The sequence below is a fragment of the Equus quagga genome, chromosome 11 (assembly GCF_021613505.1).
Source record: "Equus quagga isolate Etosha38 chromosome 11, UCLA_HA_Equagga_1.0, whole genome shotgun sequence".
Lineage (NCBI taxonomy): Eukaryota > Metazoa > Chordata > Mammalia > Perissodactyla > Equidae > Equus > Equus quagga.
In genome coordinates this window covers 18,787,750-18,805,524 of record NC_060277.1, presented here as the reverse complement: position 1 = coordinate 18,805,524, position 17,775 = coordinate 18,787,750, and the positions used below count along the sequence as shown (strand labels likewise).

Here is a 17,775-nt window from a genome sequence, read left to right as displayed (position 1 = left end):
GTGAGGAAAATACGCTTGGAGCCCACGGGATGCTGTGCAACCTTTCTTTACTATGAAACCTTTACACAGAAACTTTTCTGTTTTTATGGATCACCACTCAGTTAGTGGAGAGACGGCATTTCATGCATCTGACAGTCTCTTTTTTCCTGGTTGTCCTTACCTTTTATCTTTTCTTCCCACTCTCTCTCTCTGTGAACCTGGAAACTCCCCGTTGTGTCCAAGGTCAAGGAGATCAACGGATCTCTGAAGGGGAATTTTAGACCTGTGTTGTACGTTACAGTAGCCTCTGGTCACATATGGCTACTGATCACTTAAAATGTGGCTAGTGTGACTGGGGAAATCAACTTTTTTTTTTTTTGGCTGAGGAAGATTTGCCCTGAGCTAATATCTGTTGCCAAACTGCCCTTTTTGTTTGCAGAAGATTTACCCTGAGCTAAGTTCTGTGCCAATCTTCCTCTATTTTGTATGTGGGTCACCACCACAGCATGGCTGCTGACGAGTGGTGTAGATCCATGCCTGGGAGCCAAACCTGGGCTGCCAGAGTGGAGTGCCCTGAACTTAACAACCAGGTGATGGGACCAGCCCCAGGAAATCAATTTTTAATTTAGTTTAATTTTATTTAACTTAGATTTAAAAACTGAAGCTATTAAACAAGGCTAAACACAATTTTATTGTTTTGATGGGTCTGTAAACTTTGGAAATTTAGCACTGAATTGAGATGTGCTAAAAGCATAAAACACACACTAGAGTTTAAAGACTCAGTATAACAAAGAATGCAAAATGCCTCATTAATAATTTATTGACTAAATGTTGAAATAATAATATTTGGATAATTAGTCTAAATGAAATATACTATTAAAATTAATGTCAGCTGTTTCTTTTTACTCTTTAATATGGCTGTTGGAAAACTTATAGATGTGGCTTTCATAATTTTAATGGACAGCACTTTCCAGATTCTCACATTCTTCACGATGGGATGCCTATTGAATACAAACAAGCCACTCTCTTGGTTATACAGGTCACCTTTCATAGCATAAGTTCAATGCTGACAGACTGCCCTCCCTCTCCAGAGTGAGGGAAAAAAAGACATGGAGAACAAATCTCATCCTGAAACCAGCACCAGTTCCAACACTCAGCATCACTGAGAGAATCAGATTAAGCTGCTTTCAAAGGGGTAGGTCATGAAGAAATTGGGCCAAGTGAGTTTTGATGGCTGGGTTGGGAGAGAAAAGAGAGGAAGGTGTAGACAGGTAGAGAACATTCCAGGGCATGGAGCATTTTCAAGAGGGCTAGTGGGAGGCTGATTTAAGAGAGAGGCCCTTAGACATGAATATCTTGGGCTCCTGGAGGGGTGAGTGTACTATAAAGAAGAAAGAGGAAACTGAGCAGAAGATGGAAACATCCTGAAAAGAAGATTTGGGATGGACTGTAGGCAAACATTCTTCTTGGAGGCCTCAGTTAAAGTACATGGCATTGCGATATCCCTTATGATAGCAGACATTTTCTTCTTCCAGATTCGACTCCTGGCCTTCTGTGCAACTGGCTTGAAGTTTCTTCCCCGATGCTGCACCTGCTCCAGGGGCCCTATTTGGTCCTTAGTACCCACCTCAATGTCCTTTTGAAGAGATAGATGGGTAGGTAGGGAACAAATAATTTCTTCATAGTCTTCTAAAGTCCCCAAATATGGAATTTCAGTGGTTATTGATGTCATTTAAATTCACTGATATAATTTTAGATATTCATCGTGTCCAATCGTTTCACTTTACAGAGCGAGAGAGAGAATAAGAGATGATATGCCTTGCTCAGGATCGGCAGCTAGTCAGGATCAGCTGAAGCCACTAGAAATGGAACCGGCTCTGTAGCTTCAGGCTCCTGAGTCCTAGTTGTGGTCTATCACTAGCATATATCACTTAACACCAGTTTTACCTGATGGTGCCACACTAATTGTTACTTTTACTTGTAATTTGAGTCCACTGCAGAGCCTAGCAGACTCTGGACTGCTGTAAAGGCTGCCTTTGAATGCCAAAGTCTGGTAAAGAGTACTGTTTATTTTACCCAGTACATTTTGAATTGTAAATATGTTCTGGTCACAGACAAAACATACCTGTAAGATTTTAGGGGATAAAAATGATAGCAAAAATTGTAACTGAATAACCTTTGGGGTAAGAAAGTATTCTCAAAGAATATGGTTTACCTCTCATTTTAGAGATCTCCTGGCCTGATCATCACTAACATTTCATGAGAAAACGAAGGAATTTGGTTAATACCTGCTGTCTAAAAATTAAATGAATTAAAATGAGATGCTATTTTTAAATGTTTAGAATTAACATCCAAATAAATAGCTTGTCTTGTTAATTACAAGCCAAGAGTAGCTTCAGGAGGCTGAAGCTATAAGCCAAGCCAATATATGAGAAAAATCACATCCATAGTTTCTCAAGAATATGGAAAAGTGTTACAAATGGCATTGTTTCTATAGAGAGTGCAATATATGGTACTAGAAACTGTTTCTATGTAGGAATTCTATAGTGTATCATTTCATCCATTCTTCCAACGAGAAGGGATAAATAGATCAACTGTATAGGTGGTATGCTTTTTTTTTTCCTTACAATAATAAGTGAAATGAGTAGATTCTCTTTGCATGGACTACGTAATATGTGGATTTCATGTTTGCCATCTTACAGGGAGTTATTTATATATGAAATCTCGTGGACATGAGATTGCGAATGTGTGATTTATAGGCAAAGAAAAAAGACAGCTCTAAATCCTAGTGCTCTACATTTCAAATTTCTGGCTGATCTATAAGCCTTTTAAAGCCCATGTTATTAAGCAATTCAAAATTTCTATGGCTGTATATGTTTAGCTAACATTAACTGCTCAACTAGCCACCCTGTGGCATTTTGCACGCTATTCTTCATTTTTACCATCTATATTTTTTTCTCCTATTTTTTCCGTCTATATTTTTTCTCCTCTGGCTTTTTCAGAAATGTTATTCCTATTTCTGTCACACTGTCGCCTTTTAGTCTGTCTTGCAAAAATGTAACATCAGCAGCCAAATGAACCTAGGAAAGAAAAAAAATAAAACAGGCCTGCGTCATTCAGGTTTTAAATAAAAGCTCTCTAAATTTTTTGTCTTTTTTTTCAGCTTTATTTACCCCATACGGAGCTGATTTTCCTTATGGAGTAATAAAAGTAAGCTTGTTCTTGGACAAAGGGCCCTTTACTGTGTCCTCCAGAGATGGTCTGATTGTGTGTCAGCTCGGTAGTGTGGGTCTGCAAAGAAAAGGGCGGTCCTGGCCAGGCCCAACTTGGATGACTCTGGGGCGAGCCCAGAGATGTGGACCCATTTATGGTCACAGCGCAGGTCTGAACTATGGATCCGTCTCAAGAGGAATACAAATTCCCAACTCAAAGATACCTTGACTCAGTGTGCCTTGCCAAGCAGAACTCCCAAGGATAAATGGGTTCTTAAACAATTCCCCTGCAACTGACTTGCTATAAATCATTTTGTCATTAGCTAAATAACATAATCACTTGTCACTCAACGACAATAGTTTGAGAGCGTTGAAAAAATATCAACTAAATAAAGTTTACATATAAAATTAAAGACTGAAATTACAGACATGCATATGTGATACCCAGGCCTTCTTTTCCACTGGCAAGAATTTCCCGTTTCCCAGACATTGAAGTAACCCTAAGGGCTTACTTCTCTATTTATTAAAATGTATTCACGTAAGAACAGCATGATATTGCTGACCTACTCTCAACAGAGTGTCAAGCTATTTTAAGTCATTGGGGTAAATAAGATAAATAAGCAAAAGTACCTAGTAAAAGCAAATAATAAGTGAAAAAACCTGCGTCTGGTAGGCAATTTATTATTATTTATTACATCTTATCTGACTCACTCCCCTCTCTCACTAAGAATTCTTGGCCAACCAGTCTGGATTGAGTAACCCATAGACTTCGGTATGGCAAATTATCTGACTCATTCAGGGTGCAAAAACCATGCCTTTGTGATGCTCGCCACCCAATAGAAGGATGTAGACTGCACTCTGAAATATAGAAGCTAAATTCACCCTTATTTTTATCCACATAGGATCTTTTTTTGTCTTTGCCAAAACTTAACAGCAAATCAATGAAAATAACAAGGAGATGAATTTGAAACTATTTGCATATTTGGGGTCACATGAGCTCTGACACGTATTTGTCATTCAGCATAGTAATCAACTGTTATCCATGAAAGCTGGAGACTTTCTTATCCTATTTTTGCCTTGGTTTTATGGTTCATCTCGTTGCCCATTAGCTCCCAGAACTCTTCCCTTCCCCTTTCTTGATTTCATGGCCATTGATTGTAGGGCAAGCCTAAAAAAATGTTAGAGCATGGAGGACCTGTGTGAATAACACATTATTTGTATTGTTTTACTCTTTTGGATTACCTGTTATTATATCCTTCCCCTAATTATCACAAATAACTGAAAATTATACCCATGTCTCACTATTGGGTAGGTCAACACATGTCTTACCTTTAGCTGCTTTGTGGTCCCAACATTCTTAATAGCGAAGCTTCTGGAAAATTGAGACTCTGTTGACTGTTACCTCTTCCTAAGCTGCCCTTGTCTCACCAGTCTTTGAGAGATTATCTTCTTCTCCCTCCACTTTCCCAAAACAGCTTTTACCAAGGTCCTTCCTGACCTTTTGGTCCCTAAATGTGAATATTTTTTAGGTCTTGTTTTACTTTGCCTCTCTGCCGTCCTTGAGCTTGTGAATCAATCCTTCTTGAAATAGTCTCCTCCCTTGTTTCTATAGCTCCATTCTTTCCTGGTGTTTTTCCTACCTCTGATTACTCCTCCTTGGTATCCTTTGCAGTCTTTGACTTCTCTGTTTAACCTGCTCATTATATTTTGTTGCTTCCTAGGGTCCCATCTGTGACTCCTTTTTCTTCTTACTCTACATGCTCTCTCTAGGCATTCTTTGATAGTTCCAATGCCTGTTTGGTCCACTTCTCTCTGTGACTTCCAGACATGTATAACAACTGCTGAGTGGGTATCATCACTTGTGTGGGGGTTAGACACCTCAATCCCAGCAGCTTCCAAACCGAACTCCTCACTTTGTCTCTTCTAATCCCCAACGCCCCCAGTATACTCCTCCTGGTTTTACTCTCTTGGTTAATAGCACATCCATCCCTACATGTTGCTCAGAAACCTAAAAAGAGTTCCTGAATCTTTTTCTCAATCTTGTCCCTTTAAGCCAACTAATAGCATAGTCTTATCTGTCCTGCCTTCTCGGAGTTGTTCAAATCTGTCTTCTCTCCGCTCCTACTGTCAGTGCTTTGTTGTGGTTTTACTGGAGGTTACCATTATCAGCTTCCTAACTGCTCTCTCCTGCCCTCCAGCCCTGTCCCCTCCTGTACACTTTCACTTTGTTGACAAAGGAATGAAATTCCTAAAACACAAATATCAAAATATTCATTTCCCTGTTATAAACCTATAATGGGTCATGGCTGTTTTCAACATAAAAATCCAAATTCCTAAGCTTGTCATATGAATCCTTGTTTTTTTTCATCAGCCCCTATAAAGAATTTAAATCTACTTTCTCATGACCTCTCTCACCCTACATGTCACTCATACTGAACTAATTCAAGTTCCTTGTTCCTTGAATAAAACATTCTTCTTGTGCTTTTGGACATGCTGCTCCTTTTACCTGGAATATTATTTTCCCCTGCTCACCTTACCCCAAGACCTTTGCCTCTTTTTTTTTTTTTTTTTTTTTGGGTGGAAGATTATCCCTGAGCTAACATCTGCCACCAACCCTCTTCTTTTTTCTGAGGAAGAGTGGCCCTGAGCTAACATCCATGCCCATCTGCCTCTACCTTATATGACAGCATGGCTTGACAAGTGGTGCCTATGTCCTCACCCAGAACCTGAACCGGTGAACCCCGAGCTGTAGAAGTGGAATGTGCGAACTTAACCACTGCAGCACTGGGCCGGCCATGCCTCATTTCGTATTTAGCCTTCAAATGCTATCTTAGAGTGGCTCTAGGAAGTCTTCCCTGCCCCCGAACCGTGCCCCCTCCCTCAAGGTCCTCCCATAGCCCTTAGGTACACTGCTTTACACACCTGATTTCTCCACAGGACAGAAGATTTTTGAAGGACAGCAACTATGTCTTGCTCTTTTTTGTAACTTCAGTGCCTGACACTTAGCAGATGCTAATAATTGTCTTAGCTAAAACAATGAATAATTCAGGTGTGGAAGCCAGCCTCCAAAGTGGCCTGCAATGATCCCCACCTCCTGCTACTCATGCCCTCAGGTAGTCCCCTCCCACATTGCACCAGGGTTGGCAGCACCTGTTGTGATTAGACCTACAAAGAGCCCTATGTGGCAAGGAACTTCCTGAAGCCTCTAGCCAACTGCCAGCAAGGCACTGAGGCCGAGTGAATGAGGTTGGAAGTAGATTCTCCAGGCTCAGTCAAGTCTTCAGAGACTGCAGCCCTGGCCAACAGCTTGACTGCATCTGCATTTAGCTGTGAAAGGCTCTGAGCCACAACCACCCAGCCAAGACTCTCCCAGATTTCTGATCCTCAGAAACTGTGTGAGATAATAAATGTCTGTTGTATTAAGCGGCTCTATTTTGGGGTAATTTGTTACACGGCACTGCATAACGAATATACCCGGCAAAATGAAGTATGTGCTTTACCATTTCCAGGGCACCTCTGATAATCCCACAGAGTAAATTACAGTAGCACAGAGAAGACCGTCCAGCGGGGAGCTCTTCCACAAACTCCACCAGAGGATTCTTGTCTAGAATCAGGGAAAATTCGTTTCTGCTTGAATTGTTACAGGTCACACTTGGTGTAATTCCCAAGTACATCTTGAAAGCAACCTAATAAAGAGGAAAAACAAATTACTAAAATTTGGTCTAGAACAAGTGTCTACTAGTAGGGCAGCCAATACCCTCTTCCAGGTGGTGCACAATGGGTATGCGTGTGGAGCTTATAGTCAGGAAGTCTGGGTTCACTCCTAGCTTTGGAACTTACTGACCCTATGACTTGTGTAAGTCTTAAGCTCTTTTATTTTTATGCAACCTCCTAAGGGACTAGTTTTCTGTGAAAAAAATATGGTTTATGAAACACAGAATTAAGGCATCATTTTCAAAAAAAAAATCTTTTTCAGAAATAAATATCTTTTACCAGGGTAAAAAATTAAAATATTATTAATCATCAACACACTACTATATTTGTCATACTGAGCCTAGTAAAGGATGGGATCTGGAATTAGGACTAGAAGGGGACCGAGGACACATCTGCCACAATAGGAAGATGATAGAGCCAAGAACGTTACAGGAAGATTAGACCCCAAAAAGGGTGTGTTTTGGGAAATGAAGGGAGTAATATCACTAAGAATGACAAGTCTCTGAGAAGGAGCAAGAGGTTGGGGGAGAGGTGTATAGTCGAGTCATAAAAGAACTTCCCCCAAAAGTTTGCTGTTTTACAGGGCTTACAGAATTTCACAGTGCAGAGACAGAAACCTTGGAGACTATTTCTTTTATAACGAATTTTCACAAACGAATAAACTGGGATTCGGAGAAGTAAAATGACATGTCCAAGGCTATACTATAACTTATTTCTTTGACTCCTAGTCCAAGCCAGTTTCTTTTCACAAAATGCACAGGCCCGGAATTTGAAGCTTATTAATGGAAAGTTGTCAGTTTGATATATTGTCATCATTCAAGTGCTTTAATTAATTTAATTTTTAAAATTAAGACCAGTATAGGAGAGAAATGGAAACAATTTCCTTGAATTATTTATAATTAGAAGTACTAAAATGTTCATTCTTCATTCATTCATTCATCCATTCATTCAATAGGTACTCATTGAGCGCTGCCTGTCTCGCACCGTGCCTGGCACACAGTGGGATTCAATAACTATTTGAAAAACAAATTATTAATGAGCAGCCATTCTGTGTTTGACACCATGTTTAGATCCACAATACAAAAGAAAATAGCACATAGTTCCTCTTTTATAAAAGCTCATAGTCAAAAAGGGACTACAGATATTAAACAAGTAATTGCAACGGAATAAGTCCTACAAGTACAGTGTTGTATAGTAGGAGGCAATCCTGGAAATATTCAGAGGTAGTGACTTCTATCCTGCCATGAATCTTGAGGGAGAGTTTGCCAGGTGGACAAGGTGGGGTGGGAGAGATCTTCTAGGTGGAGGGAACATATCATGGAGATGAAATACCTTGATGAGGTTCAGGAGAGGTTGGCATCTATGAACTTGTGGGCAGTAGGAAGCCCTGAGGTGTGAGTAGGCTGGGGCAGAATTGAATTTCTGCTTTAGAGGGATCTCCTGCATGTCAGCATGGAGGGTGGATTTAGGGTTGAGCGTGGGGGTGGACACAAGGTCAAAGGCAGAGATACCAATCAAGAGGTTACTGTGATAGTCTAGGAAAGAAATGATGAGGCTCTTTCTCATTTTGTCTTTCATTCAAAACTCAAACTCTCCCTAAACGTTTCCATATAAATTTCAAATAGCCCAAATCCTAAAACACGGTTCAAATCTCTAACACTAGTCAATTTAAAAGGCTATAAAATGAATCTTCCAGATCTTAAGTCAAAATAGTAAAAGTAGCAATCTTTAAGAAGCAAGAGAAAAAAACCACCATGAGACTCCAGGCTTGGAGACGATTTGGCTCCCTATCAATTGGCTGAAACCCATTTCTGCTAATGTTGATTCCTCTGGCTGGAAAATTCCTAGACTATTATTTATATGATTGAGAATCAGAAATCCAAGCCCCATGAAAATAACATAAAAATGGAGGCTGTGTGCTTTGAATTTACTCTAATTCTCAGTCTTTTGGCACTGGTTTCATGGACCAATATACAACAGTAGGAGGCATTATCTGAACATAGTTGGGAAATGTTCATTCCTAGGGAATGACATTATTTCCTTATCTGGCTGAATTCAGCCTGAGAAGGAGGACTGTTGTTTCTAATGAAGAAAGAGCTCCACCCTCGGCCAGTGCCACAGCTGCTCTGCCAATGAATAAGAGCAAAGCATTTTCCCTCTTTGTGTATCTCCAACATGGATGCTTTTCAGGGGATTTTAAAATTCTTCCTTAACCAGAAAACTGCTATTGGCTACAGCTTCCTGGCTCTGCTGACCGTGGGAGGTGAGCGTCTCTTTTCACTCGTGGCTTTTAAGTGCCCCTGCAGCACTGAGAATATGGTCTATGGGCTGGTTTTCCTTTTCGCTCCCGCCTGGGTGTTACTGATCCTGGGATTCTCTCTGAACAACCGGTCCTGGAGACTCTTCACAGGCTGTTGTGTGAATCCCAGGAAAATCTTCTCCAGACGTCACAGCAGCCGCTTCTTCTGTGTCCTCAGCCAGATCACTCTGAGTTCGTTGGTGGCACCAATGATGTGGCTTTCTGTGGCTTTGCTCAATGGGACTTTTTATGAATGTGCCATGAGCGGGACGAAAAGTTCAAGCCTCCTGGGACTGATTTGCAAGGGCAAGCCCAAAGAGTGCTGGGAAGAACTTCACAAAGTATCTTGTGGCAAGACCAGCATGACACCCACAGACAATGAAGAATTGAAACTGTCCCTGCAAGCCCAGTCTCAGGTAAGAGAGGACAAGCTCGCCTTGCCCTCCCAGCGCGAGCCTGAAGCTTTTTCTCCACTCCTTTCAGCCAGGGCTGAGACTGAATCCCGCTAGAACATTCCGAAACGAAATGGAAATTGGAACAAGATGCAGCATTAAGACAATCTCGGGAAAAGCTTTTTAGAGCTTAGATGGCTCAGTAGAATTGCTGATTGGGTTGTCTTTTCCATTTCCAGAAAGAAAATATCCTCTGGGTGATGCATATGTAAATACTTAAGTACTTGAAAACAATCTCTCTGGGTTGACTTTGTAAATAATGCATGACACTAACTCATAATTGAGTGTTAATGGCAGAGCTGTAATTAGAAATTACTGCCTTCTATCAATTAGTTATTTGCAAACTTGTTTCTCAGAAACACACACATAGTATTCATCTATTAAAATATAGCCGAACCAAATGAGCTAATACTTCTCAAAGTTGCATGTAATATAATTAGTGTAGGGATTCCCTTGAAAGATTTCTGGCAACTGCTATCTCTATTGTAAACACTGTCAAGACTCAGAAGAATTTCCCACAGAAAGTAGGACTTGGCAGTCTTTAAATAGCCGTCAGTGAAAAGGGACCATATTCTCCACGGAGGTTACGCCCTATGCTCTTTGTACCGTACAGCTAAAAAAGTTCTTACATTACTTTAGAGACTCGAGACTGGGGGCATTGTTTTATCTAACAGAAAGAAATCACAGCTGATACAGGGAAGTAGCTTGACATCCTTGCAGACACAGGAACACAAATCCAGATGTGAAGCCTTGCCCTGGCCTCAGGAAAAGACTGAATTCCTACTTGTGAGTAGTAAGAATTGCATTCCCCAAACCAAACAAGTAACAAGAGTAGATAAACAGATCCACAATTTGTCAGGAATGCTATTTGTTTAAGAATAAATGCACTGAAAATAGTATAATTTTGTATTTTCCACAACGACTTGCCTTTATGACAACATGTCCAGGCAAAGTCTGTTTTTTTAAAAAAAAAATTTTTAATGAGGCATAATTGACATCAAAGTCTGTTTTTAAAATCATACATTCCAAAGCTGGTTGGTAGTATAGTCATAGTCTTTTCAGAAACTGAAAGCCTAAAAATGACCCTAAACAAAGTCTTTTGTTTAATTCATGAAGTGCATCTTAGATAAAAACATGCCAGACTCCCAAATGTCTTCCCTCTTTTGTTGAAGGAAGGTATTAATTATGAACATTGTGATACAATGAGTGATTTATGGTTGATGTCCTCAGGCCCCTGGCTCCATTCAGTTAGTGCCAGATCCAAACACTTATCACTGTGTGAGCTTTTCTTCTCTAAACACGGGTATAAGGAAATCACACACATCCTGTCACAGCTCAGCCTGGCCACTCTGACCTGTTTACTTCTCAGCAGAATGAGAAGGACCTGGGGCTGATTCCTGGGGGAGGATGCATGAGGGATGTGAACAAGAGAAGCCGTATCCATAGCAGGTGCTGACTGCATGATTCAGGCAGGAAGGAGCAACAAACAGTCCAGGCCGATAGTTGGGTATGTGGGCGGGGGTGGAAAAAGTGCCCCATCCATGGGTTGGGCAGAGAAACAAGAACTCCTGCTGGGTGGCTCTCTGTTCTTAAGGAAGGTAGAGTGGAGTAGTGGCAAGAACTCTGCCTTGGGGTTGGTTAGCCTTGGGTTTGAATCCTGATTCTACCACTTACCAGCTCTGTGACCTAGAGCTAGTGGTTTGACCTCTCTGAGCCCCAGTTTCCTCTAGTTGGGTAGTAACACCTACCTTGGAGAGTTGTTGGAAGGTTTAGAGATAATGGACATAGATGGGCATAAAGCTGCTGGCACATGGTAAGTGTCCTCAATTCTAAATTGGTGAGAAAATTGAGAGAAGAGACTCAGTCAGAATGCTACAATATTGAGGGCTATTTATGGCTGGTGTAGGACCATCTCTGTGTCTAGTTAGATTCTGGGTACCGTGAATTGGAGAAGAACAAGAGGGCTCAGTGCTCAGCACTCAAATGAGAGCAAGGTGATGCTAAGGTTATGCAGTACGGGGGCGGGAGGTCTGAAACTGATAAATAGGTTATGACTCAAGCAGAAACGGCTCAGATACTGGTGAGAAGACTGCTCCCACACAGGAGGCATGGCGGTGGGGAAAGACGAAGGCAGAAGATGCAGAAAAGAGAAAGTTCTGAGGTAGCCAACCACAAGTGATTCCAAGTAAATATGAGTACTTTCATTCACTAGTCATAATGACAGGAAGGTACTACGAGTTCAGTAATGCTTTTACGTAAACGTATATACATTTGAAAAATAGTAGCAAGTGCTAACAGCTAACACTGAATGCACATGTGTGTCCAGCATCGTTTGATTTTAATCTCCAAAATTACCCTCTGAGGTGAGTAACCCCATTTTACAACTGAGGAGACTGAGGCACAGAGAGCACCCATCCATCATAAGGGGAAAGTTGGGCCAATCCAGCGTTGGCATTCTTCTGGAGTCTGAGACCCTGCACAATAGTTCCATATCTGAGCCAGAGTTTAGAAGCCACTGATTTAAAGCAATGAGCTTATCTATGGTTTTGTTACAGTCTGAACGGGCTCCTCTGCAGATTTCTGTTTCCATTTTCAAATAGGCCCATCAGCTGAGAAATACTAAGGGTCATTTAACTAAAATGTCAAGAGAAACTTTGAAAGAGTTCTGTTGGTCATCTAAATATGAAATTAATTCCAATCATGAAAACATATAATTAGAACAAAAAAGTTTAGCAGTTGAGCTATTTAGACTTCTGCTTTTAAAATTCAGAAAAAAAAAAAACCCAGCTGAACCAGTTTGTATTGAGAGGAATTTTTTCCAATGCTTGAAAACACCTGGCTAAGGAACTGGTCATTTGCTCAAATGACCACATTTACTCACACACAGAATTCTTTCCTCTAATAGCTAATACTATCTGAGGACTTGGTTTATCCAATTCTGTGATAATCTATACATTTTACTCTTTTCCATTTGCCTGGCTTCTGGTTATTTCTTCGCATACCTGCAACTGTGTGTAGGATAGAGATTAGAGATTAGGGAAACCCTAATTTTATTCGACAGTTAAAAAGTTAAGATGAAGGGGGCCAGCCCTGTGGCTGAGTGGTTAAGTTCGTGTGCTCTGCTGCGGCAGCCCAGGGTTTTGCTGGTTCAGATCCTGGGCGCAGACATGGCACCGCTCATCAAGCCACTCTGAGGTGGCGTCCCACATAGCACAACCAGAGGCACTCACAACTAGAATATACAACTATGTATTGGGGGGCTTTGAGAAGAAGAAAAAGAAAAAAAGAAGATTGGCAACAGATGTTAGCTCAGGTGCCAATCTTTATAAAAATTAAGATGAAGGATTTCAACTGAGATGTGGCAGTGACTGTGGTATTAATTTAGCCATACCCTTCCTGATGACAACCACTTGGCTCCCTGAGAAGTGGCCTTGCCTTTACATGTCCTCAATACTTCTTTCTTTCTAAGATTCTAGGATGGTGCCTGATTTGTTCAGCATCCTTCTTCTCTCTGCTCACCACCTGTTATGCTCGCTGCCGATCCAAAGTTAGCTACCTTCAGCTGAGTTTTTGGAAGACCTACGTACAAAAAGAGAAGGAGCATTTGGAAAACATGTTCCTGGAGTACGCCAACAAGCTGAGTGAGAGAAACCTGAAATGCTTTTTTGAAAACAAGAGGCCAGATGTCTTCCCCATGCCCACCTTTGCAGCCTGGGAGGCTGCTTCAGAGCTGCATTCTTTTGACCAAAGCCGGCAACATTACAGCACCCTCCATAAGGTGGTGGAAGATGGTCTGGAGCTTAGCCCTGAGGTCGATGAGACCACGATGGTCCTTGTGGGTACTGCTCACGATGTTTAGTTCATCCATCATCACTGACTCACGGTGTCCAGTAGTACACTCATTCTGACATCTTCCTACTGCATCAACAGCAACTTGTAGATCTCTGTTTTCCTCACATTTAGTGCTCCTTTATAAGACAACAATACAAAGGGAAGCAGCTTTACAGCTCCCCAGTGCAGATGGTGTCAGGATGTGTTTAAACTGATGCTGAGCAACTGGTCAAGGATGATGACAAAGGTGCTCTTCCATTGGTTGGGGGTTGGGCTCAGCCACTTCAAGTTCTGAGATTTCATGATTTGACAGTGAGATTCATACAAGAAGGTCTGCCACTCTCTATAAATATTGGTCATGGCATCTGGGGACAGAAATGGTGACTTGTGAGTGAGGTACTCAACATAGATTGTCGTGCAAGGTGAGACCCATGGTGTAGTCAGTGGGAGTCCTTGTCCTATAAATCTATCATATTGCCTTTCAAGGATGTATGAAATTCTACCATTTCAAATTCATTCCCTTGGAATCTGAAGATATCAGTTCTCAACAATAACCAATTGAGAGGATATGGTTCCTAAAATTCAGAGCTTATCACATGTTTCCACTGTGTACTGAAAGAATGTCCCTACAGGCAGGGCTGTATTATGACTTGTGTGGGTCCTAGGCACTTTTGCCTTCATGGACCCTGTCTACATTGAAAAATACACACACGTGCATACACACATATATTTATAACTGTATTGATATAAAGACATAATATTATATATTAAAACATTTTCTTCAACCTTCATTTATTTATTTCCTTCTGATTTTAAACGAAATTAAAAACACTTTTGTGGGACCCTGCAAGTATCATGGGCCCCAGGCACAGTCACTACTGTGATGAATGGGTAAGTTGACCCTGCCTCGAGGTCTGGGGAAACTATTCAAAGCAGTGATGGTGTAAAACTGTTTTGTGGTTTTACATTTATAATAAATGATGCAAACTTTGCAACCTACTATGTAATATATCCACATTAGTTTAAATATATACACTTTTAAAAATTCCCCCTAAATCTCTGAGTAGAACTGATGCTTAAGGAAGAGGCACCATGTTTTATGCTGTGGCTCACACCTTATATCACTGGCAGTCCTTGTCTCCTATTTTGAGAATCTTGGGGATTAACTCCTTACTGCCATGGAACATTATTGAAAACTAGGGGGAGGACCCTATAGATTTTAGACCTGGATCATATCCTTGGGAACTCAAAGGTGCAGGGTCAGATGTGTGTGTGTAGGTAGAAGAGTGGGAGGTGGGGGCTGTGAGGTTGCAATATTTGAAATCTTATTTGGGTTGTAAATATGATATATGATAAATGTTTACCAACTGGCTCTCAAAAAAGAAAAGAAGCCCTGAGTTGAAGTGTTTGATATGGTGTAACTTCAAGTTGCCAAGGTGATATCACTGAATGCAGAGTTAGGAAGAGATGCTAACCATGGCTCTCTTGAGCCAGTATGAGCTTTCAAGGAAGGTATTATAGATAGTGTGCCTTTGCATTTACATTGATTCTAGCCAAACCAACTTTGGTGCATCTGGGATTCACTTTAATAAAACCTAACTGTGATAAATTAAAGCTGGCTCAATGGCTCCAGCTGAGAGATGGGGTCACATTCTTCTCCTCACTACCAACCTTGAATCTAGTCTTAACAAACCAATAGAATGTACAGAAGTGAAGGCAGATTATGGAAGTGTTGCAGCCTATGCCTTGGTCTCTGGCAATGCTCAACCTGGTGGAAGCCAGCACCATGTAATAAGTCCAATTACTTTGAGAGCTGCAAGCCCTGAAGAAGTTCAACCTAGCCAAGTGGAAAGATAGAGAGAAAAGAGACAGGGAGTGAGAAAGAGAAAAAGAGAGGGAGCGACAGAGTCCTGGCTAGACCCAACTGTTCCAATCATTCTGGATTAGGTGCCAGACATGTGAGCAAAGAAACCATTTTGGACATTCCAGCCTCAGGAGACAAGACATGGTGAAGAACCGGGCAACCCAACCAACAGCCACAACAAAGGTCACAGATCTTTGCTCCTAGTGAAGTCACTTTAGACATCCAGACTTTTGAGCCACTCCATCTCAGGCTGCAGACATGGTAGAGCAGTCTGCACTATGTCCTGTCCAAATCCCTGAGCCAGAAAATCATGAGCTTAAATGAATGTTTCTTGTTTTAAGCCCTCAAATTTGGAGGCAGTTTGAAGCAGTAGATAGCCCGAACACCAACACATGAAAATCAGAATTTATTAAAGGAGAGAAGTTAGAGGCCAATTGGATTTATACATAGATTTATATGAAGATTATCTCTATGCATAGGCTTTTCCTTAATAATTTTTCCCTCTAGATTCCAGTCAGCAGTATATCCTCTATGAAATGATTTGATAGATGTTGAGTAGGTACCTCTCCATAATGGCTCCACCAAAGCCTGAGATTCCTTTTTAATTATTTCTGGTTAAACTTGGTTTAAAAGGAATATACTTCTGTGCATTAAATTCTGTTTAAAATAACATGTTACTGAGAGGGGCAACATTATTTGTCATTAATACCTAGACAAAAATGGGAGTGGAGGATACAGGATAGGTTGGCCTTGAGTAAGCTGGAAACAGATTGGTCTTCTCGTTTGGCTCCTCAGAGTGTCGTCTTCAGATCATCAGCATCAGCATCAAGAAGGACCTCGTCAGAAAGGCAGAACTACGGCCCCATTCCAGACCTGTTGAATCAAGCCTGCAGTTTCACGTGATTCCTGTGTAATTTCAATGTAGATGTGCCAGAGCCCTGTTCTCAAACTTTAGCTCACATCAAAATCATCTGGAGGGCTTGTGAAAATGTGGACTGCTGAGCCCTAGCCCCGGGGCGTCCCATTTGGTAGGTCTGGGTTAAGGCAGGAGGATTTGCATTTCTAACGAGTTCTCGGGTGACGCTGACGCCGTTGTTCCAGAGAGCACATCTTGGGAACAACTCCTCTAAAGCACAAAGCAGCCCACACTGGGGAACACAGGAAGACAGGGCCTCACCCTAGATCTACCGAATCAGATGTCTTTGTCATGTTGCTATCAACCTGATAAGAACATGGGGTGCCTTTCCATTTATTCAAGGCTACCTTTTGTCCTTAGGAGTATTTTAAAGTCTTCCTTACTTCAGTTTTGCAAGTTTCTTGTACTTGTAGGTACTTTTCTTTGCTGCTATTGTAAACAGTTTCTTTTTTCCAACGTATCTTCTAAGTGATGGTTATTTGAGTACATGAAAAAGCTATTGCTTTGTGCATATCAATTTTATACCTCTCTACTGATTCTTTTATTCTCTTATTTTTTGTAGAGCTTTTCAGAATTAGAAAATAACCATTTTGCAACCCCTAATGACATAATACATCTGGACAATAGATAATGAATTCTAAACTACTAGGTGAAAGCATGAAAGGGTGAGGACCACACAACTTGAAGCCACTTATCTATCTTAGCATCCCTAAAAATGGGACAACCAGATATCATGTGTCTCCTAATGAGATGCAATGCAAGAGTAAGTACACGGTACCATCTGTGAAATCTTTGTTTCCCCAAAAAACTAAATCTGAATCTAATGAAGTATTTAGACCTAACTACTAGTTTACAGGGAATATAGGCAACAGAAAACAAGTTAATTAGCACTATGAGAAAGTAACCGAGTAAATCTAGAATATCAGACATTCTATTTGACATATGACCCAGTTTTCCACAGACCAATGACATAAAAAAAAAGAAGAATAAAAGAGACATAACAACCAGAAGCAACACGTGGGCCTTATTTGTATCCTGCTTTAAAGAACCAAATGTAACAGGATATCTTTGAGATTATTTAGGGAAATATGAATGGGGAATAGGGAAATATTATTACATATTCTCTTTACATTTGTTTATGTTTGAAAAATTTCACAATAGTTTTGCAAAGAAATAAATTATATGCTCAACTCAGTTCTTTTGCTGAAATTTTCTCAATCTATTCCTTCTGGCCTGGAGTTTACCCTCTAGTATTATTCTCAGAAAAGGTCTCAGGAACACTGTTTCCTGAATTCTTACATATTCAAACTATTGACCTGTACTTGAAGGGCGGCTTATCTGGTTCATGCTTTCTATACATTTTAAGTGTTAATATAGCTCTATATTTTAAGTGTTACTCCATTATCTTTCACCACTGAAGGTTGCTAAGGAAAAATCTGATTCCATCCTGATTTATTACTAATGTGATGTTTTTGCCTATATTTTCACAGGATTCTTTATCTTTAAAG

General features: G+C 40.7%; 2 protein-coding genes across 3 annotated transcripts in view; one reads left to right on the top strand and one right to left on the bottom strand.

Moving 5' to 3' along the window:
- Positions 1-790: 790 nt before the first annotated feature.
- Positions 791-17,775, bottom strand: part of TRAPPC3L (trafficking protein particle complex subunit 3L) — a 38,185-nt gene continuing 21,200 nt past the window's right edge. Inside the window, exons 4-5 of the mRNA XM_046676174.1 lie at positions 6,692-6,877; positions 791-3,059 (exon numbers count right to left, since the gene is read on the bottom strand). Of these exons, the coding sequence (XP_046532130.1) occupies positions 2,940-3,059; positions 6,692-6,877 (306 nt within the window). The 3' untranslated portion in view covers positions 791-2,939. The remainder of the gene's footprint in view (positions 3,060-6,691; positions 6,878-17,775) is intronic.
- Positions 9,025-17,461, top strand: CALHM5 (calcium homeostasis modulator family member 5). 2 transcript variants are annotated; one of them, XR_006890662.1, is made up of 3 exons: positions 9,025-9,620; positions 13,126-13,909; positions 16,147-17,461. XR_006890662.1 is itself a non-coding variant. In XM_046676173.1 (2 exons), exons 1-2 carry the CDS (start codon positions 9,081-9,083, stop codon positions 13,513-13,515), a joined length of 930 nt encoding a protein of 309 aa, XP_046532129.1. In that variant the 5' UTR covers positions 9,025-9,080; the 3' UTR covers positions 13,516-17,461. The 2 variants fall into 2 exon arrangements, 1 of the variants encoding a protein (XP_046532129.1); XM_046676173.1 differs by having other exon boundaries at positions 13,126-17,461.